Here is a 25683-nt window from a genome sequence, read left to right as displayed (position 1 = left end):
GATCGTGCGTGGGCTTCAGTTATGCATCACGTGTGCATGTCGTTGCGCCCGTTAGAAGCCGCATTGGCGGCTCCTGTCCCCATCATCACAAGTATGCGATGTATGGTTGCATTGGTCACAGCAGTGGGTTACATGAACGTTACATAGTAACGGATTCGAATACTATTAATACTATTAATACTAACGTTAATAATAATAGTCACTACTCCGGAGTTGTTCTCGCATGTGTTTTATACACCATTGTATAAATGTGTTTCAATCCGAATTACATCGTACTGTAGTTGTTTAAAACCAATCCTGTGAAAATACATGTCGGTGTTTTGTGAGTGGCCCAGGCAGCCCGGGGCTGCGCACCACTCGTTTGGTGGATGGGCTACTCGATGAGTCATTGTACATTTTGCACCGTGGTAGATAGATGGTCATGGATGGCCCCGCTCGTCCAACAACCCGCGGGATGTTTCAAGTCGTTCAATGGGCATAGAACGCAGCGGATAGTGTCCTGGGCGTGCGGTCGGGGACTGCTGATTGGCGTCGGCGTCGTCTCCTGGGCTGCCTTGCTCTCGGGCAAGTGCACCTACTGCTGTGTGCCCGACATGACTTCGATTGTTCAAGTTAGCTGCTAGCGTGCATGTTTCCGCAGATCACACTCTGTTTTCAATCTTGCCAATGATTGATTCCAATTTTTTCATTCTGCAACACCAACTGGACTATACTCACTGGCCCTCGTCCACGTCGAGCGGTTGGTCTTTTTGTCCTTACATCGCATATCGAGCACAAGTAGGATGGTTATACTATACAAAAGGGAGTACGACGTCGAAGTGAGGAACACCTTGTCCTGATCTCGTGATTATAATATAGACTACAATTCTCTGATCGACACGTCACACCCTTGCTTGGTTGCATTCAAGTATGCATTGCTTGATCAAGCATACTGTCATTGATTCGTAAGCTCGTTAGATCTAAAACCAACACCTTTTTTCGCCTGGTAACTACTGTACATTGGTGGAGATGACCTACGTAAGGAATACCCACACTACAGACATCAACAGCCCTGACACCAATGGCAAAGACAGATTGTCGTCACAGCCCACATACAGCACTTCCCCCACCGTGCCCGCAACACCGCATAGCGCCATCACGACGGCTTTCTATCGAATGCTCACAAGTCAGACCCCCACCTAGATATTGCAAGGCATACTATATATCCCGACGTAAGGGTTATTGTTTTGTACCTCGATGCCACTCACATGGGCCACGGATGCATCCACAACCGACAAGAAGGCCACGCTCGTGGCAAAGCACACGACAAAGCAGCCGGCGACCCCGGCGATCGTCTTACCGTTGGCCAGTTTGGTCGTGTGGTGGCCCAGCGTTAGGCCAAAGAATGACGCGCACGGGTCGCCCAATGATAGCTACAAGGTCGTTCGTATGCCCCAACAGGATCACGGAAGGTAAGTCTCGTACGTGCAACACACTGAGCTGGGCCACGTCCTTCTTGAAGATCAGGAGGCTGATGCTGCACCCGAGGAGGAACCAAAACGCGCCTGCACAAGCATTCGCCGTCAGCAACAGGAACAATGGGTGGCTGGCATGAGTGTAAGTAGTACCAGGCAGGCGATGGGCAATCTCATGCTGCCGCAGGATGGGACCAAACACATGCAGATACGTGTCGTTGACGATATTGTTCTGTTTGCGTAGTTGGGCGACGATGTAGAAGGCCACCGCGGAACACGCAAGCACCACCGACACTAGAAGATGCATCATCCTCAGTCAGACACATCAACAAAAGTCACGTTGGTTGAGAGGGGAAAACCTTGGAGGCTGTTGGCGTAAAACGATCCGACTACGACCAACACCCCCGAACCAGCTACAAGAACGATGGCATGATGAAGAGTGAAAGGTAAGGAGATGATGGGGGCTTCGAACCATGCTGAATCTTGCGACGGACGTGCAATTCCTTGGTGGTGCGCACCGTGTTGTGGGTCGGACGCCGCACCACGACAAACTGCAGCAGGAGGATTGCGACAATGAACACTACCGCCGCCACAGATGACGTGCCACTGAAGAGAGACCCCAATGGAGTGAAGAAGACAAGGCCGACGATCACGAGCAGTGGGCCTGTGAACATGGCCACCGTCTCGGTTAGTGCCATGATACTATGTAGTCTCGCCGTTAAGGTGCTGCGACCGGTAATCGCAAAACTGGTTCGCTCGGTGATTGGCCAACTTTGATATTCACGTTTCATTGGTTAAAATACACTCCCAGCGACAATTTGATTGGATATCGAGCATTCTTGACCTTTGACATGTCGAGCTTTCGGCGAGCTGTGGGTCTTGACTCCGCGGCACCACACGTGCCTTCAACAACTTCGTCGTCGACGCCCGCACGCGGAGTTTCTCGTGGCGTCAAACCATTCATCAATGACCAGACGTTGACGTCGAGTGGACTGCGCGAGCTTGACGCAGTCGTTGGCGGTGGCTACCTCCTCGGGTCCATCGTTGTGGTGGAATCGTCGGTGTTTGGCTCGTTCGGGTCTGACCTCGCCAGATATTTCGCCGCCGAAGGGTTGGCCAACGAGCACGTCGTTTACACGGACGCGTCCGTCGTCGCCAGCCTGCCTCTGGAACTCAGCACCGCTCAAAAGCAGTTGAAGGCCGCGTTGGTGGTAGCCCAAACCAGCGCGGCTGCCCCGCCACTCACAATTGCGTGGCAGTATGAGAAATACGCGGCTGAAACCCTACCCCATAACGTCAAAGTGACCGACAATCGCTTTTGTCACAGCTTTGACCTGTCCAAGCCCATGGTGGACGCTATGAAACGGACCTGCCACGTCCTCCTGGACTCTTCGTCCACGTTAGCGTATCGCAGCATCTTTGCGACCATGCAGCAAGCTCTGGAACACAGCGACGACGTCGTTCGCTTCGTCTTGACCGACGTTGGCGCTCCGTGGATAAGTGGGGACATGACCTCGGAGCATCAATCGCAGTTGCTGATCTTCGTCCGAGCTGTCCGCGGCCTCCTCGCTCGCCACCGCCGCCGCGCCATTTGTATGCTAACTGTGCCGGCCTTCACGCTGCCGACTCCGCTGGTTCGATCCATCCGACACTTGGCGGACTACGTGTTTGAGCTGTCGTCGTTCGCAGGCCAAAGCGACCATCTGCCTTCCGAACTCGCGTAACCCTCCCCACTGTCATAACCATGTATTCACATGCTACTGTGTGTGTGTTGTGTAGAGACTTTGGCGGGCTGCTCTTTGTGCACAAGGTGGCCCACCTCCATGCGATCACGGGGCACGCGCTGGACAACGTCAAACTCGGCGTGAAGCGGGACCGCCGGAAACTGAAACTCGAGCCGCTGCACTTGCCCCCCGAGGGCAGCCGCAGCCAGAAACCAGACAAAACCCAACAACCCAACGACATGTCGTTTTAAATAATGCCACCAATTAGCTCGATGGTTTATCAGCGCTAACGTCATCTTCGTCGCTACTTTCGTCATCGTCGTCGACATCGTCATTGGACAAAAGCTCGTCGTCGCCCGACGATGCTTGTTTGGCGGTGCCCCCCAAGTGTTTTTGCCTAGACTTGGCTTTCTTCTTGGCCTTCTTTTTCTGGGCGAGTTGGATCTTGACATTCCGCTTACTGGTTGTGCCATTGACCAAATCGTCCAACTTGGCATGCAGGAGCTTCCGCGCCACGCGGCGATTGTCGTCGAGAGATCGTGTCTTCTGGCATTGCACGAATACTCCTGTGGGTGTATGCTTGAGAAAGACGGAGTTGCGAACTTTGTTAATCTTCTGCCCGCCGTTGCCGCTGCCTTTGACAAACTTCTCCTCCAAGTCGTTCTCGTCGATGACCACCACTTTGGAGGTGAGGACCTTACCCCACGATGAACTGAGCCGAGTACGGAAGGTTCCGACAATATGGCCACCGTTCGTCTCATTCGCCCGGAGGATGGTCTGTGTCGGTCGACAGCCCGGCAGACTCGACGCTCGACGAACCATATGCAGCATTGTTGTTGGCGGCGAATTCGATTTTGAATGAAATCGTGCCATTGGATAGTCCAAAGTTTTAAAAAAATCTTTGAAGGCTTGAAATCTTTTTTAAAATCGATTTGAAATGTAAATCTATTTAAAAACGATTTCGTTTGATACCAAATTTTCGGTAGATTGGAAAAGCGAAAAAAAAAACTACCTTTTTCTTACTACATTTACGATGGCAATTGTATTCTTGCAGCCAAGACGGCGAAATGAGGCAAGAAGCACACAAGTTTCATTACCATGCCTACGTTATGCAACACAATCACCCTGCTGACTCTAAGGCTACTTCTACACCAGCGCTTCCTGCAGTTCGCATGCCAAGCCCTTGTGGCCGGCGTAGCACTGGCATTGCCCCGTTTCGGCGTTGCAAACCCCGCGCTACAGTAGTCACAAGTCAGTCTCTCAAAGCACAAGCCAGGGTGCAATATGTTTTCTTACGTTGGAGCACGTGGCCAATTCCGTGAGCGGTCGGGCAAGCGCACCGGCAGCGTTGGAGCCGGGAATATGCTCGACCACAACGACTGTGGCAGCGCCACCACCAGCCGAGCTACAAATCAATCCGCATGAGTTTCACCTACCGGTAGATATGCATACGAAAACACGTACATGGGCTGGCTTCCGGCAGCGGTGTACGGAGTCACGTCCACCTCTAGCAAACTCTGGAGGCCAGTGGTACCAGGCGCCGCCGGGAACGTCACAATGCAGTTGGTCGCGGTGGTGATGTCGGCCACCGTCGCCGCCACCGTCCCCGTCGTGGGGCCCGTGCGGGTGTACGCGCCGACTCCGCCGGGCTTGACGCTGATTTCGTTCGAGTTCAACACGCGCGAGCTCAGGGCAAAGTTGGGGATGCGGCGGAGGGCCGTTTCGATGTTGGTGCACGTCGTGGCGTCCGCGGTGGGCAAGCCGGACGTGATTTCGCTCGTCGTCCACAGGTTACCGTACGGATCGGCGTATCGGATGACAAACTTGATCACAGCGGAATGGGTGATGGTGATCCCTTGCTGCATGTCGTACTGGCCGGTCGTGAGCGGATCGTCCCCCTGGGGGCATACGCGGCGGTTGCAGCTGTGGCCTTCCCATCCAGGGTCGCAGCGGCAGCCTTGGATCTTTTCGCGGTCCCAGCTCGTGTAGTCGATGAACAGTGGGTTGCCGCCCACGCGCTTGTCGGTGGACACGGCCAAGTCTTCGATGAACTGGCACTTGCCATGGCCCGAGCAGTCGCTAGGACACTTAAGGCGGCGACAGCCAGACCCTACAAACGTTTCGTCGCACTGGCAGATGCCGGTAGAGCGATCGCAGATGCCGCGGTTGCCGCATTCAGCGTAGTAGTGTGCGTCGTTGTTGTAGCTCGCCGTGTCTTGCCACGCACGCGTGAACGGGCATTGGCGGGCCGAACAGTCGGCGTTGATCCAGTTCTGCTCGCACGAGCAAATGTCGTTCGCCCCGCACGACCCGTGACCAGAGCACTTGTTCGGACACGCGCCTTCCACAGATAGCACCGCCAACGCAGACAACCCTAACAACGCTTTGACCCAACGTCCAGCCATGGTGTTTTTCTATAGGATTTCTTGGGCGGAAATCGAAAAGTGAGCGTGGAAGAAACGACTCGGCGACGGTTGGGGGTTGCCAACACAGCATTACACGAAGAATGTATGCCGCGACCTTTCGACTGTCGTCGCCACATCACTGGACGCTATTTTTGGCTTGCGAGCCCCGATTGGTGCGACCACGAGGTGGCGATTTGTCGAAGCATTCCAAGGGACGCAGGCGCCTTCATAGTAGCCTCAACTAAAGTGCCAGTGAGATAGTATATTATGACCTTTCGTCGAAAGGCCGTCTCCGGATAATTTCCGGGTCACCTCGCCATCAAGGGCAAACATGTGGTGGGTTTGGATGGGGCGACGCGTTCGCGTGCTCCTTGTAGAATGCATGCCGATCTTGGAATGGCTACCTGGCTACCAATGGCAACGCCATCTCGCACACGATGTGGTGGCGGCGATTGTGGTTGTGGCCGTGATGTTGCCGCAAGAGCTGGCATTTGGAGCCAGCATGCACGTCCCAGTGTCCACGACGTTGCGGACAGCTATCGTGGCCCCGCTGATTTATTGCGTCTGTGGGACATCGAGCATGGTGTCGTTTGCAAACGCCGCCGAACTCACGTGGGCGGTGGGAGGCGCGCTGCAAACCATTCCCGACGACCAAGAATTTGAACGATTGGCCAAGGGAACATTGATCACGTGCACGTCCGGCGTCGTGCTGCTTCTGCTGGGTTGGTTTCGCGTGGGGACTCACCTGCCATTGTCGAGGCCGGCGATGGGGGGGTTCCTTTGGGGCGCCAGTCTCCTCGTTCTGGCTGAGCACATTCCTCACCTGGTTGGCGTCGTGGATGTGTTGACAGCTCCGTCCGTGCACATTGAAGCGTGCGCCCTTGGTGCGTTCTCACTTGTGCTGCTTGTGGCTGTGGAAGGCATACGCCAACGGAAGTCCGTGCTCGTACGCCCTTCGTTGTCAAAACTGAACGATCCCGCCGTCCTCTTACACGCATATCCAACCGGTTCTTTGAATGTCAGTTCCAGTAGCAATGCACTAAGCGCGGTCGACCTTGCCCCCCTTGGCGTGTGTGGGCTCGGACTCGCCTTGCGACTGTGGGTTTCTTTCCCCGACGATGCGTCGTCGACCACACATCCACATCACCATGGAAACCAATCGCTCTACGAATCGTTCACACTTAGCCACGCGTTTCACCACATTGTGAGCCAAGAAGTCGAAGAAGTGATGACGCTGCTGTGGAATGCCTTAATCATAGCGCTGGTACGTCGCCGTGCATCGAGCCTAATCATGAATCCATGATCACCCTAGACGTCGTACGTGTCGACAATTGTGTTAGCCAATCAAGGAGCCCGACATCGTCAGTCCTTGGTATACAAACACGAGATGTCGTGGAGGTTTCTTAACCAAGTATCTAAACATCGTTCGTTCGTTCGCAACTGTAGACAACCCCAACGAGCAAAGTTCAAGCCATCGATGTCGACCCCAACAAGGAACTCATTGCTTACGGACTCGCGTGCGTTGTCGGCGGATCATTTCGAGCGCTGCCGCCTGCGGGGGGTCTGGCCCGCACAGCCATTAACGCCAAGTACAGTCGCACGGCGGTGACTACGCTCTGCACGACCTTCGTCCTCGTCGTGGTCATGGTGTCCAAGGTGTACGTCCTTGTTCCGCTGCCTTGTCTTGCGGCCATTATCGTCGTATCGACCGTGTCCTTCATGGACAGACACGAGCTCCAGACGATGCTACGGTGTCGACTGTACTCGTGCTTGGGCCTGTGGGCTGCAGCCTGTATCAGTACGTTTCTAGGCGGCATTCTCATCGGCGCCCTTGTCGCGCTCTGTCTCAGGTCCTTGTCGCACTGTCGACTTTTGTCAATGAACAGTACGTAGTGTGGCGATATCCCCCCCTGACACCGGTGTCACACGGATCGACAGCGTGGGCGCCACGCGTCCAGTCCACGATCGAAACGATCAAGTGATCTTCGTGCGGGTGGACGCAGCAGTGGTGTGTTTTGTGAACTGGGATGTCATTGAAAAGCAAGTCGAACTGTTCGTAAACGTGGGTGAAATGGACGTGACAGGCAGCACCAAGGACGGGGTTGTCATGGACCTGTCGAACATCCACGACGGTGCGCACGACCTTGAAACTGTGGGTCGCATCAACGTGTTCAGTCGCCGACTGAAGCACCACGGCGTCGACTTGGCCATCACCCACGCCCCCCCAAGTATATTTGCGAACAAATACAAGGTTTCATTGCTTGTAGTGAATTCACACACTGCTGTCTTGTCGCGTAGAGCTCCGGGCGGCGTTGGCTACGCTCGCACCACGGCTAGCCGATTACACGATTCAACTGTCCAACGAGTCGGCTGTTGTGGCCATTCAAGACGGCGTGTGCGACCTATTCATCGCGTAGCAAACTGTTTATGGACTGGGGAAGACGGCACATGACAAAAGTTAAAGTGTCAAAATATAAAAACTCAGACATCGACATTCTTTTCGTCACTAGAAAACGTCAGACCTCAAAGGTGAGGCGAACATTACGAGTTGACGATGTTGAGATGAATCAGACCATGGCTATTGCAGACATAACGTTATAGGCAATCACCAACGAGGTGATTTCGTAGCAAACTTACGTCCTAGAAAGGTATAGTTATACTGGCGTTAGTGTGCTATGTATTGTAGTGATGTGCCAGTCTATTTAAAGCCGCATTTGACTTGTACAAGTGCAGTTACGATGCTCAAGTGCGCGACGGGTCGACCTCCGAGGCACTTGGCCTTAGGCAATCAAGACGTTTTTCACGTGCCGTCGGGGCCTACGGTGCCGAAATGGGAAAAGGAATTCAGCGTCGTCTTTGACGGCCGCAAGCCCACAGGGCTGGGCTTCAAACCGGTTAAGGAAGAGTATGCTTGCAGCGTGGACAGCGTTGTGTCCGGCACCCTTCGCGACAACCTCGCGGCGGACCACAACGAGCACTGCTACTTGAGCTGCGACTTGTCGCGGTAGGGCTCCCCAAGTCTGAACCCCATGGACATGCCCGAACTCATGGACTTGATGCTCGTGTTAGTGTCATTACACCTGGCTTGCGCGTGCGCGCCATCAATGATTTGGACGTCCAGAGCCTGACGTTTGACGTCGTCGTGGCAAAGTAACGCAGCCCCCCTCTCGTCGTTATGGCTGACATGCTATGGGCTATGGGGGATAGGATCAAGACGATGAAGCGACCAATTTTACTCACGTTTGCCGACGTGAGGTCCGCCACTTATGGCGACCCCGCGGCAAGCGTCCCCGTGGAGTCGAAGCAGGCAGCCCAAGCGTTGGGGGACGAAGTCGTCCGGCTCCGTGCCCAACTTCAGGATGCCATCATGGCCAAAACCGACGCAGAAGCCGAATCCGCGAAGTTTCAAGCGTGGAACAAGTCGCTTCTGATGACCAACGGCGTCATCAGCGACCAGAACTCGGCCGCGGTGGACGAGGTCCTGAACGAACGCATCGCTGTGGAAGCCACACACGCCCTTGCGACCCAGTTGCAGGGGGAGCGGGACCGAGCGGTCGCCGCCGCGCACGCCTTCAAGGTACAACCCCCGTCGGCCTTATTGATCGAACAGGGCATGTTTGTAGCTGGAGAACTCGAGTTTGCAGTCGCGAGTTGAAAACCTGCACCAGCGACTCGAGGACGCGCAAACGGCCAAGCGAGAAACGAACGAACGACTGATGGCGTTGGAGCGCCAACGACACGACGACCTGCGGTTGTTTGCGTCGCTGCATCGCGAGATCCACGTCGAAGCAGACGAAACCAACGAGTTGGACAAGCTCATGCAGGTCGAACCTACAGGGCAACTGTCCAATTCGACATAGTTCTGCGCCAATCGTCTCATCGAAGATGTTGGTGCTGTGGCCAGGTGGAAGCCACCACGACCACTAGCGTGCTGGGTCGCGAAGAAAGAGACAAGCACGAGGCGACGATGAACAAGCTGCGCGAACAACGAGCGGCTCATGCGACCCACAAGGCGTCTTTGGAGGCGGCGCTGGACGACCACATGGCTCGGGCGGCGGCGGACCGCGCGCGCATTGAAAAGCTGCAGCGGGACAAGGATGCCCTAGAACGGTCCATCCTCGAGCTCCCCCAGCAAGTCATCGCCACCCCCGTCGACGCGAATCAGTCGACCTCGGCGTCTGCCACGGTGCACCACCTGCACGCACAGCTCGGCGACGCCCACGACAAAGTCTTCCACGCCAAGCCTGAAACGCGCTCCGAGAAGGCGAAATGGACCGCCGAGAAGCTCCTCCTTCTCGCAAGAATCCAAGCGGTCGAGCACCACAGCCAAGCGTTGGAAGAGGAGTTGGTCGCGTTCAAGGCGGCAACGTCGTCGGCCGTGGCAGCCACCGCCGCCGCCGACGTACACGAAGGCACTATCGTCCGAGACTTTATCCACCGCATGTCCACCAAAGGGTTTCGTGTGCACAAGGTAGTAGTAGGACACTCAATCATTACAATATGCAAGTTACAAGGTAGATTGGGAGGTTTAGTTGTCGTGTGCAAACTCGAAGGTAACTTGACGACATGTTTGACGTATAGCACGGACGACGGGGGTCGACGCACGACCGGTACTTGTACACAGACTCTGACGGCCACTGGCTGAGTTGGACCAAGGTCGATGCCGCGAGAAACCCCGAGGCCTTCCGACACCCGAGCAAGAAGATCGTCGTGGACATCAAGGACCTCGTGGACGTGCTTCCAGGCAAACAAACGGAGGTACATATTAATGTATTATAATACAACGAAAACATGCGACACGGTTTGCAGGTGTTTGCGCGGCCCAACAGCGCGGCGACGCCGGCCTCGCGCTGCTTCTCCCTCGTCTGCGCCAAGCCGTGCCGCACGATTGACGTCGAGACGGACACTCCCGAGCAGTGCCAGCGGCTCATCCAGGGGTTCCGCCTCCTCATCCGCCGCCGCGCGGTGCAGCATGCCGCGTCCCGTCGTCATCCCGTGGCCCCCTTGCATTGAACCATCTGGATGTATGTACTGGATGTAGCCCACCAAATAAATATATATTATATACACGGCAAACTCAATGGAATATGTCTCCAAGTCTACAATCTCGACCGGTACACATTCTGCACAGTGTGTTTTTGCAGTGGTGAGAGGAGGTGGCTCAATTGTCACTGAAATCATAGGACGGCAATATGCTCGAATGGATTGAGTTAGATCGTGTTACAGTATCCCTCACACCATGTCTACGAAATCTATCCAATGCTAAGGCGACTGCTGCTGCTGCGTCAGCACTTGGTCGATCGCTTGGGCCACGTTGTCGTAACTGGGGAAGTCGGACAGCTTGCCCATGTACACGAGGCTTGGCTTGTGGGCCATCGCTTCTCGGACCACGCGCTGGACGTCCGCGGCCGTGACCGCATCCACCTTGTCGCAGATGGACTCTGGGCTCTCACGGATGCCATACGTGAGCAACTACAAGGTTGTTTGTTGGATGTGAGACGACGATGGAAAATGGAAATGTGATGACGACGACAGTATCACAGGGGAAAGAGTGTGTGTGTGTTTATATAGTGGATGGGTAAATTTAGCTGGTTAGTTGGTTACCTGTCGGCCAATGTCTTCATATAGAATCATGCGGGACTCCAAGTTCATCAACACGGATGACTTGAGCTGGTTCTTGGCACGAGACAGTTCGGTGGAATCCACGCCGTGCACTAATACATATGTAGAAACATCAGAATCTCAAACAAGTGTTAGGCGCTGTATGATCGTACATGCAATCGAAAGCAGTTGATTCACGAGCAGCCCCACCAGTTGGCCCGTGGCTTCGGGCATGCAGGCTCCGTAGATACCCACCAGCCCAGCATCGTTGTGCAATGACGAGAATGCTTGCGCCGATTCGACCCAGTAGTACCGATTTAGCACATGCTATACAGTGTCAATCAAATGATGACAATCGATCGACCAATCAAAACTCAAAACACTATTCAAGTGACCAATCACATACGTGCAACCATCAAATTCGTGTGGGGTTTCAATTGGTGTGACCACTGTACATGGTTTATATACTACGTAGTTTACAAAATTCAGTATTGTGCTTTCGAGTGAAATTTCGTGTTGTGGTTTCTCGTTGGAATTTAAATCGATTTGATTGGCTACTTCAGATGAGCTCAAAATTATTAGCCAATCAAAACCTTCTCAATGAAATTCAACCAATCAGATCGATTGTGGATCGCTTTGGTTTGCGCGATTCGATTGCACCCCCTCCCCAAATTTGTATCAAATCGACAATAATGTTGTGTTCATTCTTAAACTGGAGCGACCACATGGAGAATGAATCAACAGTAGAATCACTGGTAGAAGAATTTAGCCAATCAGATTGCAGCAAACCGTCATGAACAAGTCAAATTAGTGTGAGACTTCAATTAGTGTGCGATACCAATTACCCCAGGATACCGTTTTACGTACAAAATATCAGTCCAAAGAATAATCGGTCGGTAGATCTGGCTACATTCAGCACACAAAAGTGCAAAATTGGGGTAAAAGAAACACAATACCATCAATCAATCGATATATCATCGTCATTCAGCTGCCTGCCCCATGACCAGGTATCTCACCGTGTACAGGCGCGAGTACATGCCCTTGCCAGGTCCACCAGCTGAAAACGAGTCGCCCCCTCCTAACAACGTCTGGAGCACACATACAGGCACCAAATCTATGTTATCCATGTCATTAGAGTCCACATCTGCGATAAGGTGATTTTGTCGATCTATTTAAAAAATCATATGAACAAAATGTACCTTCATGGTGCCATCCGCCCGTGGGAAACGCAAGCGACGCGTACGAGAAGGGCGCGTCGGCGTTCTCGATGGCTTCCAACCCACCTCGGTACACGGCGGGCTCGAGGGGGGCGACGTCGTCCGCCGCCTCCGCTTTGAGGGCGCCAAAGTACTCTTTGGCCTTTTCCACGAGCACGGCATGTTCGATGCCCGAGCCGGCGAGGACGATGCGCGGCGCGACGAAGAACTTGTTCATGTACGAAGTGACCGCAGTTCGGTCCAGGGCGTCGACGTGCTCCAGCGGGCACTGCAGCGGCCGACCTAACGTGTGGTGCGCGCCGTACGCCGCCGTGTGGACGCGCTATCACCTCGACGTGAACACTTGAATGATGGATATATGGAAGATCCCCCCACCTCTTGAAGGAACAGCTGCGGGTTCTCCTTGAGGTCCTCGGACTGGATCTTCATGATCACTTTGGTCATTTCGATTTCGTCGTCCAGGATTGCAGGGTTGACGAACGCGTCGGCCAGAAGCGCCAGGGCCTTGTCCACGTTGTCTCGAAGGACGTCCACCGTGTAGATGAGCTGCTCGCGGCCGCTGGACGCGGTGGTCTGCGCGCCAATGTCTTCGAACTCGCTAGGATCGTATATGATGAGCCCATCAATCCAAGACATAATATGCCATGGAAACGGTAGTAATACTAACAGAGGGAACTAGTAGCCTATGAGCCAAGACACTTACCGAACGAGGTCGGCGTGGCTACGGGAACGCGAGCTCTTGAACCCCAAGTGCTCCATCATGTGCGTGACCCCAGTGTTCGAGTCTACGAGAATCATCCGAATCGTTACGATGGATAATGAAAATGATGAAGAAGATGTGCGGGTTGTTTGTGGAGGTATGACGCTTGCTTGACGTCTATGAGGACGCACCGTCTTCGAAGCGACTGCCGGCGTCGACAAACAGACCCACTGTCGACGCTTGGCCGTACGTTTCTTGTGAAATCACGCGAAGGCCGTTCGGCAACACCGTGGTCTCTGTTCGTGGAGCTTGCAATTGACTCGCGGGTTTCAGCACCGGCAGCCTAGAAGGACGTCAATATGATGGGCCGAAGAATATATGCGGACTTACCCTGGGATGGGCTCGTCCAAGCTGGGAAGCTTCTTGAATGTCGCCTACACATGCCAAACAAGGTTCATTCGTCAGATACAGTGCTGCATATAGGTGATATGTGTTGCATGTGGTAGTAGTACCAAATCGGGTTTGAGGATGTCACTTGGCGATTTCTCGGCCGTGTCTTTGGCATGCACATAGTGCGAGAACGCATTGCCGTAGTTGTTGGTTACGGCGCTAAAATGACGAGAGCTCAGGAAGGACTGGCCCCATACTGATGCCGTCGACGCTTGGACCTGACGGCGGCTCAATACACCCAGGCGCAGCATGATGCTCGACTTCTGGAAGATAACTGGAGGCCCGCGTGATTGTGATCGCCAATCCGGATAAAACAGACATCCGGATAAATGAACACCACAGAACGACGAAGCAGCCGACAGAACATGAGCTGCATGGCGCGAGATGCCCCATGTTACTCTAGCCCACTGCGTCGAGTACGTAGTGTAGGCAAAGGTTCCAAGTTGGTGAAGTTGATGTGCATACATTGGACATGATCAATACTACCGGTACTGTAGAGTGCGAAGGATTACTGAAGTATGCAATTCAAGACTGACAAGGACTACACATTACTGTACTTGTTGGGTTACTGTATGCGTACAATCAGTTCGTGGACATGGCCAGTCATCGATCCGATGCAAGTACAGCACGCGTCGAGCAACATGATCAACAAGTCCTGCCTGCAAAGCATCGTTCGTTGTGGTTGGCGGTTGAGTTCGTCTTGTGCCTCGTAGTGAGTTGGGCAATGTGTCCTTTCGTTGTTTTTCCATGAAACGCGGTTCTAGAAATGTCGTCTCTGGGATTTTATGCAGTATGTATTTGTAGAGGTCCCAGAAACTCACATGTCGTTAAGAAAAGGGAATCCTGGTTGTTCCTAGTACAATTAAACCACAATGTATCGACAATGCGTCTTAAAACGAGGTGATAGAGCTTCCACAGACGGGCGATGAAACAGCGACTCTCATTTTCAAAAGGATCGGATATGGCGCAATACGGCAAGGCATCGTACTGGGACGAGCGCTACACCAAGTGCGTCTTGGATGCATCATATGCTGATGCAGGGAATGCTATGGGATGACGACTCATGCGGTGTTGTAGGGACGCGGAACAGTTTGACTGGTACCAGCGGTATGCCGGGGTGAAGGACCTGGCGCTGCAGTACTTGAAGAAGACAGACAACGTGCTCATGTCCGGTGCAGGCAACTCCCGACTGAGCGAAGAGATGCTGAATGACGGGTTCCAAACTATTATGAACATCGACGTGTCCCAAGTCGTGATCGATCAAATGAGCAAAAAGTACGAAGGCCACGAAGGCATGCAGTGGCAGCAAATGAACGTGTGCTCGCTTTCGTTCTCGGACGAAACGTTCGACAGCGTCGTGGACAAGGGCACGATGGATTCAATTCTGTGCGGCGAAGGCTCCACGGCCAACGTGGCCAAGATGTGCCAGGAAATCTACCGCGTGCTCAAACCCAATGGCGTGTACTTCATCATTTCGTACGGCGTGCCCGATAACCGATTGAGCTACCTTGAAAACAACGAGCTGCACTGGAAAGTCACAGTCCACACAGTCCCCAAGCCCACGGTCAGCGCCGTCCAAGTCACCGACGCCGCCGATGCCAACGCTGTCCATTACATCTATGTGTGCCAGAAAGGCGTCAAGACCGAAGGCTAAACAAGTCCATCCTTATGTTCATCCCGCCGCTACCAATCTCACGATGATATTGAATGCGATGGCGGTAGCAGTGTGTACGCGATCGATTAAGTGTAAATCAATTCCTCGATTCACATCAGCATACTCTAATGCCACTCGAGTAAAACGAAGTCTTGGTGTCGACGATGCTGGATCGCGTGCTTCAAGGGGAAGTTCCATGGAAGTTGGTTGAAAGAACCATGTCCCGTTGGCCTTACTTGTCGTTCCATTGTTTCTTGCATCCCGTGCACTTGTAAAACGTTGTGGATGGTTCATCTGCAGAGCGGATTTGAATTTGCATAAAGTATGCCTTGGTGTGCTCGCAGAATGGACAGCGCGCTACAACACACACAGATCAGGTTGGACGTGGAAGCAAGCATGCGGTAGTGCTGTGGTTTACTGTCTGTTTGGTCCACATTTTCCCAAGCTTCGTCGCCTCCAAGCACGTCGTCCACTTTCTTTCGCTGTAATGGCACCTTTGTCTCCACCTAACCAACCATCGTAATGCACGGAAGCTGAATGCAAAAGTGTTGTCGAGTACCTTTTGGTTGATTTTGAAGATGTACGGACACGTCTGGCAGCAGAATCGCATGCCATCGCTCTACATGCAGTGCATACGTCAGGAGGTTCCTTCATGCACGTCAATCGCCATTGCTTACATCGGGCTCGACCATGAGCAGGTTGCCGCATGTTGGACAGAAGTGCATCCTCTTGCGCTGTGCACCAAACCACCGACTTGAGTGCTTTCAAAACAGACCAATCACGGACAACTCATTAGATTTTTGAGAAAACTGGTAGAATTTCAAAATAATACTATGGACGTATATATTAATATCAGACGTTTTGTATGAAATCTTTAGGTGGTGAACCGAAATATATATTTGCCAGATTTCCGGATAATATCCGAAACGCCACCGTTGGATCTTCTACTTTTTCACACAACCAGCTTGGACAGCGAATTCGATGAGCCATGCAACGAGACAAGAAGTGTTCTACTTTGAAGAGATCGTCGACAATGACAAGGACACAAAGACTACCGAGGAGACATACACGTTGTCGGAATGCCACGTGCTCAATGACACTAGCGACCTGCCATCCAAGCGTGGCGGGGCGACCTTGACCGCGGTTCGTATACGTCAAACAAGCACGAGTAACATCCTCATTCCATAGGTACTTGCCGCGCAAGGCAACACGTTGTTGTACTTGATCGGTGGTGCAAACCGTGCTGCGGAAACCTTTGGCGACGTGCATGTCTTTGACTGGGGTACAGACATGCTCAACATCATCATGATCCTTGTGTAACTGCATGCTCTTAACGCGTCCAATTCTTAGATGCAAAAAGATGGACGCAAGCTAAACCGTCTATCGGTAGCACGACGTTCACACCTCGCAGTGGACACACTGCTGTGGCGAGGGGCTCCCGCATCTACGTGTTTGGCGGCGCCAACCTCCGCGTCGGCGCAGTGTTCAACGACCTACATGTTCTGGACACAGGTACACCAAGATCTGTTTGCTTGGCATTCCATCGTCACCAATGCGTAGATACAATGACGTGGTCGCAGCCCGAGGTCGGCGGGGACGTGCCGCCTGCGCGCAACTCGCATGTGGCGGTGGCCACGGACAAAGGCATGGTCGTCATCGGCGGGTCGTCTCCTCAAGTAGGCGCCATGAACGACGTGTATCTCCTTGCATGGGACGACGACATGAGTTGGCGCCGCATCCGTCCATCCTCGTCAACGGTCATGTCCAAGCGGGAACTGCATGCAGCCTGCGCAATCCACGACCGCATCCTTGTCGTGGGCGGTCGATCCTCGTCTGGCATCCTCTGTGACGACGTCTGCGAGCTCCACACAGGTACACATACAGTATCCCCCATCCCCCTTCGTCCCATTCATTGTTTCATGTTGCACTAGACTCATGGACATGGACGATTACGCCGCTTACATCGTGGCATCGATGTGCGCATGCCGCGGGGGTGCTAGGCGGCACCCACTGGGTGCATTTTGGCGGATGGGGCGGCGGCCACGACTTCCTCAGCGACTGCTGGCAACTGCCTGTCCGGCCCGCCGCTTGCCACGACAATGGTACGTCCAATCTCATGTACTGTACATTCCCGTTAGAAAACGACTGATGGGGTCGGCGTCGGTACTAGTAGGAATCGCAGGACCACCCACCAGCCCAACTACTCTAAATGCGATCGAGCCCTGTCAAACTAGTATGCATCCCGTGCCTCTGCAAGTCGTACATCGCCACTCGCCACCGCCGCCGCCACTCGAAGAAACCCCCCACATTGTCGACGTGGCACTTGTCGGCTCCGAAGAGGCGGGTCTCGTCGGTCGATTTGCGCACTGCGCATGCGTTGTGGAGGACGCAAGCTTGGTCATGTTTGGCGGCATGACCACCGACGCCGACCTCCACGACCTCTGGGTCCTCACTCGTCTGCCCGCCAACACCACGTAACCAGCCACCCAGCCAGGTTTAGTTCAATATGTACTCGAGAAATACAATACCAGATATATACTATTATATCTTTTCGACATCTAGAAGCTCCTTGAACAGGTCGTATGTGGTCAAACTGATGCCTGTCAAGAACGGTCCCTATGGTGACAATTCATGTGAGTGAAGTAAATTTCGATAGATGAGCCCTCACACGCATCCACGTGACGGTTGCCCCCTTGTAAAACCCGCGGAGCCCTTCCTGGTCGAGGATAATCTTGCATGTCGTGCGCATGTTGATGTACTTGCGCGCGTCCGTGGCGCCGGTCACGTACCCGTCTGTTTGGATGCGCCTTCGTACAGTGTCCAGAGGATACGTGACTAGGCCAAATAGGCAATAAATAAAATACAGCATACTTCAATATATGTGCTGTAAAGGAGGTTACCAGTTTGGGCAATAGACCCGGCCAAATAGCTGCACATAAACTTGGAGAATGGCGATAACTGGTACGAGTCGGGGTTGGCTGGCGCAAAGAACTCGTGCTGGAACTCGAGCATGCTCTGCTTGAACCGTTCGTTGAGCGAAAACCCAATTCCAGTGTACGGTACAATCCCCACAAGGTTCACAAATAGCCCGCGACTGAACGACCGCAGCCCCTACCCACGAAATATAGGATCCATGTCGTTCATACAACATGATATATTATCATCATGTAAACCAAAGGAGTACATATATATATACTTGAAGTATGTTTTATGTAAGTTAGTTGTGAAATATAGAAAATAGATTTAAAATATAACGACCGATGCATACAGTAAGGACTGTAGGTGCGTTGTTGTGGCTGGATGATCATATTGTCAAATCGGGAGCCCTCAGCAGATTCGAATGTCGTTAGAGAAGGGATGATTCAAGAACCACCTAAGCCAATCAAATCGCGTTCTGGTACATTTCTGCCAATCAAATCGCGTTCTGGTACATTTCTGCCAATCCAAACGTTTGACTCGGCTCAGTTCGGCAAAACCGTACATAGACTAATCTTTTTATAGTATGGTTCGTACAAGATTAAATTCGATCAAAAGGGTTCGAATGCTATTTGGCGAAATGACCCACATGCCCGAATTTGCGTGAAATGCACAATACCTCGACCCATTTATATAATTCACAGTACAATAGGACAAAAGAATATAATAAACAATTACAATGTGTTATGATCATGAAATATTGTGCTTTTCAGTCAAATTCGCCTATGTTGGGGGATTGATGAAATCGCCAACTAATCGAGCAAAGGAGCATGATTGGCTACAAAGAATGCAGGTTGCAAGTTGATTGGCTCAAAAAGATTGATTGTAGTATTGCAATCACAAAGATACCTCTTCAACTTCGTTTTATATGAAATTTCGAACGTCCGGCGATTGTATTCAACCAACCGAGGGAGGAACTTTTGAGAACACACAATATGACAAACAATTAAGAACACATACATCATGGCCGAAATGCATCCAGTAGATGGGTCGTTGTTGCCGGATAAAAGATCTCGTCCGTGTATTGTCGATTTGATATACAAATATGGGGAGGGGGTGCAATCGAATCGCGCCGACCACAATCGATCTGATTGGTTGAATTTCATTGAGAAATGGTTTTTGATTGGCTAATAATTTTGAGCTTATCTGAGGTAGCCAATCAAATCGATTTAAATTCCAACGAGAAACCACGCCACAACACGAAATTTCACTCGAAAGCACAATAGACCTCGGCCGATTTCAAATTCATAGTACTACAGTAGTACAACACACAATGTAATAAACGATTATAATTTGTTCATGGTCATTTAAAAGAAAATCAATTTTACAAATACCACGACCGATATACACCGCAAGTAGTAGGTGGGTTGTTGTTCATGATGATCTGTGACCAACATACCTCTGCTTTGTACATGCACTTGACTGCATCAAACACGTTGGTGTACTTGATCTTGCCTTGCTGCACCATGTACCGCGTGCGCACGACGTCGATGGGGTACGTGCACATGGTCGAGAGCATGCCTAGATATATATATAAGCAAGGAACATGAGCATGCATGTAGGCTGAACGGAATGCAAACAGTGTCCTTGGAAGGCGTAGCGCTGTTCCTACTCCAACGTGAAAGAGAAACGCGTACGTACCGGCGAGGGAGCCGGACGCGATGAGCTGGGCGTTGGACAGCTTCTTCACGTACGGAGTGTTGCCGTGGTGGTTGCTGCTGTTGGCGTCGTGGAACCGCCGACGGATGTAGTCAAAGGACGAGTGCTGGATGCCCGCCGACATGAATACCTTGACCAGGTTGATCGTGTTGCCTCGGAATAGTGCTTGGACGCCTACGAAACAAATTGGACGTTAACACGACGACTTGGGGCGTTCGTACGTACCATCTCGTTTTGCAATGTCCACGCCCATGTGCAGCGCATTCCGCAGAGAAAAACGCAAGTGATCGCTCACTTGGAAAAGAAGCTTGATGCGGTCCACGGGCGACAGCATCGACTTGGCAATCACGCCAGCCAACCCTCCCGCGATGAAGGACCGGAGTTCCGTGGACGTGGTCTCTTCTGGGATGGCGGCGGCGGTGGCGACCGACGACGGCGACGTGGTGGCGGTGTCGGCGGCGGTCGGCGTGGCGTCGGCGTGGTGCGAGCTGGGGCTGGGCGGGAGGTCGAGCATGAACATGCCGTCAGTCTCGTTGACAAGGCCGAATTCTGGGAAACAGCTTTATTGCCTCATGAGGCACAGCCTCATCCGAATATTATCCGGAACAATCCATGTCCTACAGTACCTTACAATGTTAACCACTCGTGTGCTGGATATTACATGACTTATCCGGATACAGTGACCTTTGGAGGCATTGTACAGTGTACGTGGCCATCATACTATTCACACTATTTTCATTCGCATACTCTATTTAGGTGCAATTTGTGCAGGGATTGGATACAGTAAGTTCTTCTCTGTGTCGATTCATTCGCCATGTCGGTCCAGCGTGAACACCATCACTACCTAGAGATGGGGCGGCTTGCATGGAGTTAGTTTACTCATTGTGGCGGAAGAGGGGCAGCTGTTCGAACGGCCCACTAGTGACTTTCCAATCAAATTAGCCAAAATCCCCCCCACTTCGGAGAATTCGTATGGAATTTTGTATGCAATGAGACATGTGTCCCCAGGATTCGCCCGTTTCTGCAAACTCGATTTTGATCTCGCATGATGATTGCCGACACCCGAACCATCGTTGCATGCTACATCCATGCCCTGAAACAAGTGCTACCTCATGGTCAGTGTACAGGTACATCAAGCCGTGTGCTAGTGCTGATGTGTTTGAAGTAGACTCCCACTTGAAGCAGTTGGAGCAAATGCTCGTGGACGAGAAAGGCGCCGCCGTCAAAGCGGAATCGATCTTGTTTGGTGGAACCCGCCTTCGATGTGAAGACTTGGAGTCCATGTTGGACACCCTCATGACTAAAGTACGTGTTGGTTTCTTGATCACTGTCCCCTTGCTAAAATGTCTTGTCCATAATAGCACATGGGGACGACATTTCATTTCCGTGACGACGTGTTCGATGCCATGAGCGAAGTTCGCCAGCATGAGCAATTGCTCTGCAGCTTGGAAGAGTACATCGAAGCCGATTTACCCGCAAAGGAACGTTTCCTCACCGTCAACTGTGCGCACATGCGTACCCTGATCGTTGTCATGATGAACTACCTCAAGGCACAGATGCAGTCAACGTTCGACGTCGCCGCTCAAACAGACCATGTCCTCGGTCCGTACCGTCGGAATCTAGCTCGCGCCAAAAAGACCCTTCGAAATCTACATCACTTCCTCGTTAATCCGTCAAATGAGTTGGACGTTGACGCGAAACTCGCTGCGTTGGACGCCGCCATGGCACACGCGCACGAGCATGACTTTACCTTCGACCCGACTGTCTTCAACTTTGGCCGAGAGGCCCTTGTCGATGGCATGCAGCAAATAGTTGACGAGTGGACGAACGTGGCGCGACAAGTCCGCACGTTCAAGAGGATCCGCCAGGGCCTGAGTCCTGCCACGAGTCCTCTGTCCATCAATTCCACATCTTAAAAACTATTTATCCTTCCACGGATCATAATAAAATAATAATGTTAAATATACTAGTACTTGGCAAATATTCCTACCAGCGACCTTCACACATCGATTTCACTACTGCTACAAGCTACAGAGTCCTCTATTTATGAAGCTTCCAGTCGAGATAGCCACATACTGTCTATATATGATGATGTACAGGTGTAGGTAGTTATGTTAAATGGTTTGGCACTGATACTTCCAGATACAGGCAAAGCAATCACCGCTTCCCGTGGCAAAGTACGGCGACGTCGGCGACGAGTGGACGTTGATCACCGAGTTGCGATAGCCGCCTACAGTCAACACTGGCCGCGACGTGCGGTGGTCCCAAAAGATCACAGACCGGTCCTTTGAGCCACTCATGATCCACCTATCCAAACCATCAGCACCACAAATAAAGCAAGCAGTCATAACGTGAATTAACATACCGTCCATCAGGAGTGTACGCGACAGACAACACGAAGTCCTTGTGGCCTTGAAATAACATGCGAGGACGAGTCGTAGTGCGGCCAGATGCAGATACATCCCACAACATGATGTTCTTGTCCAAGGAGCCAGAGATGATGTTCTTGCCGTCAGGAGAAAACGCCAACGCGTACACAGAATCCGTGTGGGCTTCCAACCGGTCCATCAGCTGCGTGGTTTGGGTGTCCCAGATGCGCACGACCTTGTCTAAAGACGCAGCCGCCAACAGACGGCCGTCGGGAGACAGCGCCACGTTCGTCACGCCGTCCGACGGTCCGCCGCTTTCGTTGCCGAAAATGGCTTGGCACTGACCCGTACGCGCGTCCCAGAGTCGCACCTTTCGATCCCCCGACCCAGATACGATGTGGTTGCCCACGTAATCCAACGAGTAAATCTCCGCCTCGTGGCCGATGAGCGGTGGCGCCTCTTCGTTCGACGCCATGTCCCAAATGCGAATGGTGTTCTGGGGCATGCCAGCCACCAACTTCGTACCGTCCGGAGAAAAGCACACCGCACGGACGTACGCGTCCTCGGCCTCGTTTGCCTGCGCCGCGCCTTCCTTGATGGCCGGCCGTTGGACCCAGAACGTACGAGCTCCAGTCTGCACGTCGAAAACTTGGGCCGTCTTGTGGCACCCAGACGCCAACTTTGTCCCGTCCGCCGAGAACCGCACGCAGCATACCACGCTCTGGTGGTCCAACGTGTGGAACATCTCGACATGGGGACGCTCCGTGTCCGCAACCCCCGTACCTTTGTTGGAGTTGGTGTAATTCAACGCCCACTTGACCTTGCTTTGCTTGGCGGCAGCCGCGTTGTTGAAGTTCGGAGTCGACGCACCCGTCGATGGGGCGCTAGTCGACGAGCCTGGGGGCGTAGTTGGTCCATTGTTGTTCGACGACGACGAAGCATCAGGACCGTTGTCCGACGAGTTGATTTTGCTCAAATGATGCATCTTGTGCGAAGTCGATGGCAGCGGCAGTCCTTGGGCCGACCCAGACGACAAGACACCTCCAGACAACACATGGCTCGGTTGGTTGGACGACAGTCCACCGTTCGAGGGGCCGCTCTTCGACGACTTGCCCTCCGAGCTGTTGGCGGACTTGCTCTTCTTGAGCACTGGCGACGAGTTTGCCGACCCTTCGCCTCCCATGTTGTTGTTGTTGCTGCTGGCAGGACCAGGGGGGCCTGGCATCTGCATGCGCCGGCTCTCGCTCTTCGAGTGGCCAAGGTTGTCTCGGTCCGTCAGTTGCTGACGGTCTCGAAGGTCGTCACCCGACCGGCCGTCCAGATCGTTGTTGCGCGAGGACAACCCAGGGATGGGACCACGGCGACCCGTCGGCGTATGCAGTGACCCTTCCAATGGCGCCAACGACTGCGGCTGCATGGGGCGCTCTTGGCTGCGGTCCGACGGACCAGGGTGCTGTTGTTGCATCGAGCGAGGGCGGTCACGGTCGTCCAAGCCGGAAGGCCGGCCCATCTGAGGCGCAGGAGCCACACGCACTGGACTCGTGCCGCGCGGGCCTCGAGACGGAAGCATGGGAGGCCCCCCCGTGTTTACTTGAAGCGGCGGCATCGACTGCTGGCCGTTCGGGTCGTCGCGGGGCCGCTTCTGCTGCTGCGTCGGCGGCATCATCTTGCCGCCTTCCAACTGCCGACGCAACCGAAGGATGTCGTCGTCGTACTGCTGACGAATACGGCGCTGGTTCTGCTCCAACGCCTTGATGGTTTGCTGGATTTGATCCATCTCTGCCACCTGCGCCGTGATCTTGCGTTCCAATTCCATGTTTTCGATCTTGCTGATGTTCAGCTGCTGGAGCACGCTTTCAAACTCGTTCTTCGCGCTCTCCAGCATCTCCACGACGCGCGACGCACCGCCTCCCGACATTTGCTGGGGGCCCGCGTTTTGAACTCCTACGTTGGGGTTGTTGCCCATACCCATCGAGGAAATCGGGATGTTCCCGCGAATGTCGCGCATGTCGCTGTGTCTCAAATCCCCGCGACCCAATGACCCGACGCCACCGACCGACTGCGGGCCGTTCGGAACCCCGCCGCCGCCGACACCCACATTCACTGGGTTTGGGTTCACTCGACGAGGAACGCTTCCTGGTGCACCACTTCCGGGGTACATGATGTTGAATGCGATGTTGCTTTGATCTACACGTATAAATCATTGTGTGAGTCACTTCCATGCTGCATCATTTGCGTGGAGAAAGGACGGTCCTCTCGTCGCTCGATGGGAAAAGCCGAACACACTGGTCGTGGGTTTCGGACGGAACCCCACCGCCCTATCCCTCGGCAAAGTGTCGTCCTGTATGCTATTCCCTGCGATCTATCGTCCTCACCTGTTGAATGCTTCCTGGTCGAATGCACGCGTAGGGAGGCCTTCTTCGTTGACTGCTCGCCTTCGAGGTGCGGTACAGAGGTTTGTGGTGCAGAGTAGAATTCGAGTATTGCTGAGGTCAAGTTCGCCCTATCTCTGATTGAGCTTGATATTAGTATGGTATAATTAGTATAGGAATTGTATACTTCCATCCCGCCTGCTTCCTGTGTCCGATCTGACTTGTGGTTTGTATGTGAATGTGAACTTGCAATAGGTCTGTACCGTAGTAGTGAAACTTGGGCCACGTCGACTATCCGGATAATGCCGTCTTGTCATGAAAATGTATACAAAATGGAAGTATAAATTGAAGAACTCTCGATTATCCGTACTGAAGGATGTGGTCGACTGGATGGAACGGACCTTGAAAGGAAGTCACAGGCGGGTGGGATGTATACAATTCGATCCGGCATTCGGCATGTGATGCATGCGTCGAAGTCACCACTGAAATCAGCGACGCGAATGTTTCGGAGATTGTTCAACTGCTGAAGGAATTGTCAAGTACTGCACTGTGTATGTATGTATCTTTGTTCGATGCTCTTCGTCGGCTTAATGCGCTTCACAATCCACAGTAGATTGGACACTTAAAGTGGGGAGTTCTCGATTGCCAAAGTCGAATTGCATTGTAATTCAACCAACAACAGCAATTACACTTCCGACATTGCAATTGGTCCTTTCCATAAGCCACCGCACGATGCGTCCATGCTTTGGCCGGCATAAATTCAGTTACCCACATATCCAAACATACATTTCCCATTACAGTATGTTAAATAGTTTGACACTGGTACTTCCAAATGCATGCAAAAGCATCCCCGCTTCCCGTGGCAAAGTACGGCGACGTCGGCGACGAGTGGACGTTGATCACCGAGTTGCGATAACCAGTGACGCTTAACACCGATCGTGACGTTCGGTGGTCCCAAAAGATCACAGACCGGTCCTTTGAGCCACTCATGATCCACCTATCCAAACCATCAGCACCAAAAATAAAGCAAGCAGTCATAACGTGAATTAACATACCGTCCATCAGGAGTGTACGCGACAGACAACACGAAGTCCTTGTGGCC

At 52.9% G+C, this 25683-nt stretch overlaps 13 protein-coding genes across 23 annotated transcripts in view; 6 read left to right on the top strand and 7 right to left on the bottom strand.

Moving 5' to 3' along the window:
- Positions 1-863: 863 nt before the first annotated feature.
- H257_00144 lies at positions 864-2190 on the bottom strand. Of its 2 annotated transcripts, XM_009822690.1 has the most exons (6): positions 1927-2190; positions 1814-1867; positions 1608-1748; positions 1465-1544; positions 1233-1412; positions 864-1148 (listed from the first exon to the last, which is right to left on the bottom strand). In XM_009822690.1, exons 1-6 carry the CDS (start codon positions 2150-2152, stop codon positions 1014-1016), a joined length of 816 nt encoding a protein of 271 aa, XP_009820992.1. In that variant the 5' UTR covers positions 2153-2190; the 3' UTR covers positions 864-1013. The 2 variants fall into 2 exon arrangements, with proteins under 2 accessions (XP_009820992.1, XP_009820993.1); XM_009822691.1 differs by having other exon boundaries at positions 1233-1544.
- A 109-nt stretch (positions 2191-2299) lies between these two features.
- Positions 2300-4023, top strand: H257_00142 (hypothetical protein). Its single transcript, XM_009822688.1, has 2 exons — positions 2300-3174; positions 3234-4023. Exons 1-2 carry the CDS (start codon positions 2306-2308, stop codon positions 3427-3429), a joined length of 1065 nt encoding a protein of 354 aa, XP_009820990.1. The 5' UTR covers positions 2300-2305; the 3' UTR covers positions 3430-4023.
- H257_00143 (hypothetical protein) lies at positions 3443-4009 on the bottom strand (the record flags this gene model as incomplete). The annotated part of the gene is made up of 1 exon (XM_009822689.1): positions 3443-4009. The coding sequence occupies one exon, from the start codon at positions 4007-4009 to the stop codon at positions 3443-3445; it is 567 nt and encodes a 188-aa protein (XP_009820991.1).
- A 223-nt stretch (positions 4024-4246) lies between the features above and the next one.
- Positions 4247-5662, bottom strand: H257_00141 (hypothetical protein). Its single transcript, XM_009822687.1, has 3 exons — positions 4643-5662; positions 4475-4583; positions 4247-4414 (listed from the first exon to the last, which is right to left on the bottom strand). Exons 1-3 carry the CDS (start codon positions 5581-5583, stop codon positions 4325-4327), a joined length of 1140 nt encoding a protein of 379 aa, XP_009820989.1. The 5' UTR covers positions 5584-5662; the 3' UTR covers positions 4247-4324.
- Positions 5663-5855: 193 nt separating this feature from the next.
- H257_00140 (hypothetical protein) lies at positions 5856-8077 on the top strand. Of its 5 annotated transcripts, none has more exons than XM_009822683.1 (5): positions 5856-6847; positions 6896-6955; positions 7030-7381; positions 7470-7811; positions 7882-8077. In XM_009822683.1, the coding sequence occupies exons 1-5, from the start codon at positions 5915-5917 to the stop codon at positions 7998-8000; spliced, it is 1806 nt and encodes a 601-aa protein (XP_009820985.1). In that variant the 5' UTR covers positions 5856-5914; the 3' UTR covers positions 8001-8077. The 5 variants fall into 5 exon arrangements, with proteins under 5 accessions (XP_009820985.1, XP_009820984.1, XP_009820986.1 ...); XM_009822682.1 differs by having other exon boundaries at positions 7030-7433; positions 7477-7811; XM_009822684.1 differs by lacking the exon at positions 6896-6955 and having other exon boundaries at positions 7030-7433; positions 7477-7811.
- Positions 8078-8290: 213 nt separating this feature from the next.
- H257_00139 lies at positions 8291-10669 on the top strand. Of its 2 annotated transcripts, XM_009822680.1 has the most exons (7): positions 8291-8587; positions 8653-8733; positions 8791-9160; positions 9207-9407; positions 9488-10054; positions 10165-10341; positions 10393-10669. In XM_009822680.1, the coding sequence occupies exons 1-7, from the start codon at positions 8322-8324 to the stop codon at positions 10594-10596; spliced, it is 1866 nt and encodes a 621-aa protein (XP_009820982.1). In that variant the 5' UTR covers positions 8291-8321; the 3' UTR covers positions 10597-10669. The 2 variants fall into 2 exon arrangements, with proteins under 2 accessions (XP_009820982.1, XP_009820983.1); XM_009822681.1 differs by lacking the exon at positions 10393-10669 and having other exon boundaries at positions 10165-10379.
- A 99-nt stretch (positions 10670-10768) lies between these two features.
- Positions 10769-13837, bottom strand: H257_00138. 2 transcript variants are annotated; one of them, XM_009822678.1, is made up of 10 exons: positions 13614-13837; positions 13492-13535; positions 13293-13444; positions 13105-13186; positions 12777-12999; positions 12384-12723; positions 12201-12298; positions 11358-11511; positions 11188-11297; positions 10769-11055 (listed from the first exon to the last, which is right to left on the bottom strand). In XM_009822678.1, the coding sequence occupies exons 1-10, from the start codon at positions 13800-13802 to the stop codon at positions 10846-10848; spliced, it is 1602 nt and encodes a 533-aa protein (XP_009820980.1). In that variant the 5' UTR covers positions 13803-13837; the 3' UTR covers positions 10769-10845. The 2 variants fall into 2 exon arrangements, with proteins under 2 accessions (XP_009820980.1, XP_009820981.1); XM_009822679.1 differs by lacking the exons at positions 10769-11055; positions 11188-11297; positions 11358-11511 and having other exon boundaries at positions 12119-12298.
- A 663-nt stretch (positions 13838-14500) lies between these two features.
- H257_00137 (hypothetical protein) lies at positions 14501-15328 on the top strand. Its single transcript, XM_009822677.1, has 2 exons — positions 14501-14559; positions 14629-15328. Exons 1-2 carry the CDS (start codon positions 14513-14515, stop codon positions 15203-15205), a joined length of 624 nt encoding a protein of 207 aa, XP_009820979.1. The 5' UTR covers positions 14501-14512; the 3' UTR covers positions 15206-15328.
- Positions 15266-15995, bottom strand: H257_00136 (transcription factor S). Its single transcript, XM_009822676.1, has 4 exons — positions 15883-15995; positions 15765-15824; positions 15624-15711; positions 15266-15562 (listed from the first exon to the last, which is right to left on the bottom strand). Exons 1-4 carry the CDS (start codon positions 15928-15930, stop codon positions 15438-15440), a joined length of 321 nt encoding a protein of 106 aa, XP_009820978.1. The 5' UTR covers positions 15931-15995; the 3' UTR covers positions 15266-15437.
- A 173-nt stretch (positions 15996-16168) lies between these two features.
- Positions 16169-18073, top strand: H257_00135. Of its 2 annotated transcripts, none has more exons than XM_009822675.1 (6): positions 16169-16348; positions 16394-16487; positions 16556-16717; positions 16766-17077; positions 17137-17307; positions 17379-18073. In XM_009822675.1, the coding sequence occupies exons 1-6, from the start codon at positions 16187-16189 to the stop codon at positions 17681-17683; spliced, it is 1206 nt and encodes a 401-aa protein (XP_009820977.1). In that variant the 5' UTR covers positions 16169-16186; the 3' UTR covers positions 17684-18073. The 2 variants fall into 2 exon arrangements, with proteins under 2 accessions (XP_009820977.1, XP_009820976.1); XM_009822674.1 differs by having other exon boundaries at positions 17376-18073.
- Positions 17718-20401, bottom strand: H257_00134. Of its 2 annotated transcripts, XM_009822672.1 has the most exons (6): positions 20066-20401; positions 19823-20014; positions 19581-19702; positions 18106-18316; positions 17874-18040; positions 17718-17821 (listed from the first exon to the last, which is right to left on the bottom strand). In XM_009822672.1, exons 1-6 carry the CDS (start codon positions 20358-20360, stop codon positions 17747-17749), a joined length of 1062 nt encoding a protein of 353 aa, XP_009820974.1. In that variant the 5' UTR covers positions 20361-20401; the 3' UTR covers positions 17718-17746. The 2 variants fall into 2 exon arrangements, with proteins under 2 accessions (XP_009820974.1, XP_009820975.1); XM_009822673.1 differs by having other exon boundaries at positions 17718-18040.
- Positions 20402-20877: 476 nt separating this feature from the next.
- Positions 20878-21818, top strand: H257_00133. Of its 2 annotated transcripts, XM_009822670.1 has the most exons (3): positions 20878-20955; positions 21009-21145; positions 21202-21818. In XM_009822670.1, the coding sequence occupies exons 1-3, from the start codon at positions 20886-20888 to the stop codon at positions 21754-21756; spliced, it is 762 nt and encodes a 253-aa protein (XP_009820972.1). In that variant the 5' UTR covers positions 20878-20885; the 3' UTR covers positions 21757-21818. The 2 variants fall into 2 exon arrangements, with proteins under 2 accessions (XP_009820972.1, XP_009820973.1); XM_009822671.1 differs by having other exon boundaries at positions 21009-21818.
- A 136-nt stretch (positions 21819-21954) lies between these two features.
- The window catches only part of H257_00132 (hypothetical protein), a gene marked incomplete at both ends in the record, with an annotated part of 5874 nt that continues 2145 nt past the window's right edge, over positions 21955-25683 (bottom strand). Inside the window, 3 exons of the mRNA XM_009822669.1 lie at positions 21955-22147; positions 22206-24396; positions 25400-25578. Of these exons, the coding sequence (XP_009820971.1) occupies positions 21955-22147; positions 22206-24396; positions 25400-25578 (2563 nt within the window). The remainder of the gene's footprint in view (positions 22148-22205; positions 24397-25399; positions 25579-25683) is intronic.

The sequence above is a fragment of the Aphanomyces astaci genome (genome assembly GCF_000520075.1).
Source record: "Aphanomyces astaci strain APO3 unplaced genomic scaffold supercont1.1, whole genome shotgun sequence".
Taxonomy (NCBI): domain Eukaryota; phylum Oomycota; class Saprolegniomycetes; order Saprolegniales; family Verrucalvaceae; genus Aphanomyces; species Aphanomyces astaci.
Note: the sequence above shows the minus strand (reverse complement) of the source record. Positions and strands in the feature narration are given on the sequence as shown.

Bases quoted from the DNA above. Each gene is read 5' to 3' on its own strand.
- H257_00144 (XM_009822690.1), bottom strand. From the start codon at position 2,152: ATGGCACTAACCGAGACGGTGGCCATGTTCACAGGCCCACTGCTCGTG. The intron at 1,749-1,813 runs GTTTTCCCCTCT...TGCATCTTCTAG, and splicing joins TTACGCCAACAGCCTCCAAG to TGTCGGTGGTGCTTGCGTGT. The intron at 1,413-1,464 runs GTACGAGACTTA...ACGACCTTGTAG, and splicing joins CCCAGCTCAGTGTGTTGCAC to CTATCATTGGGCGACCCGTG.
- H257_00142 (XM_009822688.1), top strand. From the start codon at position 2,306: ATGTCGAGCTTTCGGCGAGCTGTGGGTCTTGACTCCGCGGCACCACAC. The intron at 3,175-3,233 runs GTAACCCTCCCC...TGTGTTGTGTAG, and splicing joins CATCTGCCTTCCGAACTCGC to AGACTTTGGCGGGCTGCTCT.
- H257_00141 (XM_009822687.1), bottom strand. From the start codon at position 5,583: ATGGCTGGACGTTGGGTCAAAGCGTTGTTAGGGTTGTCTGCGTTGGCG. The intron at 4,584-4,642 runs GTACGTGTTTTC...ATTGATTTGTAG, and splicing joins GCTGCCGGAAGCCAGCCCAT to CTCGGCTGGTGGTGGCGCTG. The intron at 4,415-4,474 runs GTAAGAAAACAT...TGACTACTGTAG, and splicing joins AATTGGCCACGTGCTCCAAC to CGCGGGGTTTGCAACGCCGA.
- H257_00140 (XM_009822682.1), top strand. From the start codon at position 5,915: ATGTGGTGGGTTTGGATGGGGCGACGCGTTCGCGTGCTCCTTGTAGAA. The intron at 6,848-6,895 runs GTACGTCGCCGT...TGATCACCCTAG, and splicing joins ATGCCTTAATCATAGCGCTG to ACGTCGTACGTGTCGACAAT. The intron at 7,434-7,476 runs GTCCTTGTCGCA...AACAGTACGTAG, and splicing joins CTTGTCGCGCTCTGTCTCAG to TGTGGCGATATCCCCCCCTG.
- H257_00139 (XM_009822680.1), top strand. From the start codon at position 8,322: ATGCTCAAGTGCGCGACGGGTCGACCTCCGAGGCACTTGGCCTTAGGC. The intron at 8,734-8,790 runs GTAACGCAGCCC...TATGGGGGATAG, and splicing joins TTTGACGTCGTCGTGGCAAA to GATCAAGACGATGAAGCGAC. The intron at 10,342-10,392 runs GTACATATTAAT...CACGGTTTGCAG, and splicing joins TTCCAGGCAAACAAACGGAG to GTGTTTGCGCGGCCCAACAG.
- H257_00138 (XM_009822678.1), bottom strand. From the start codon at position 13,802: ATGCTGCGCCTGGGTGTATTGAGCCGCCGTCAGGTCCAAGCGTCGACG. The intron at 13,187-13,292 runs GTGCGTCCTCAT...TGATTCTCGTAG, and splicing joins CGGCAGTCGCTTCGAAGACG to ACTCGAACACTGGGGTCACG. The intron at 11,298-11,357 runs GTACGATCATAC...CATATGTATTAG, and splicing joins TCAACTGCTTTCGATTGCAT to TGCACGGCGTGGATTCCACC.
- H257_00137 (XM_009822677.1), top strand. From the start codon at position 14,513: ATGGCGCAATACGGCAAGGCATCGTACTGGGACGAGCGCTACACCAA. The intron at 14,560-14,628 runs GTGCGTCTTGGA...GCGGTGTTGTAG, and splicing joins TGGGACGAGCGCTACACCAA to GGACGCGGAACAGTTTGACT.
- H257_00136 (XM_009822676.1), bottom strand. From the start codon at position 15,930: ATGCACTTCTGTCCAACATGCGGCAACCTGCTCATGGTCGAGCCCGAT. The intron at 15,712-15,764 runs GTACTCGACAAC...ATGGTTGGTTAG, and splicing joins TCTTCAAAATCAACCAAAAG to GTGGAGACAAAGGTGCCATT. The intron at 15,563-15,623 runs GTAAACCACAGC...TGTGTGTTGTAG, and splicing joins AAATGTGGACCAAACAGACA to CGCGCTGTCCATTCTGCGAG.
- H257_00135 (XM_009822674.1), top strand. From the start codon at position 16,187: ATGAGCCATGCAACGAGACAAGAAGTGTTCTACTTTGAAGAGATCGTC. The intron at 16,488-16,555 runs GTACAGACATGC...TCCAATTCTTAG, and splicing joins CGTGCATGTCTTTGACTGGG to ATGCAAAAAGATGGACGCAA. The intron at 17,078-17,136 runs GTACACATACAG...ATGTTGCACTAG, and splicing joins CGTCTGCGAGCTCCACACAG to ACTCATGGACATGGACGATT.
- H257_00134 (XM_009822672.1), bottom strand. From the start codon at position 20,360: ATGTTCATGCTCGACCTCCCGCCCAGCCCCAGCTCGCACCACGCCGAC. The intron at 19,703-19,822 runs GTACGTACGCGT...ATATATATCTAG, and splicing joins CGCGTCCGGCTCCCTCGCCG to GCATGCTCTCGACCATGTGC. The intron at 18,317-19,580 runs GTATGTTGGTCA...TTTCGTGGGTAG, and splicing joins AGTGCATGTACAAAGCAGAG to GGGCTGCGGTCGTTCAGTCG.
- H257_00133 (XM_009822670.1), top strand. From the start codon at position 20,886: ATGATGATTGCCGACACCCGAACCATCGTTGCATGCTACATCCATGCC. The intron at 20,956-21,008 runs GTCAGTGTACAG...TGTTTGAAGTAG, and splicing joins GAAACAAGTGCTACCTCATG to ACTCCCACTTGAAGCAGTTG. The intron at 21,146-21,201 runs GTACGTGTTGGT...TGTCCATAATAG, and splicing joins TGGACACCCTCATGACTAAA to CACATGGGGACGACATTTCA.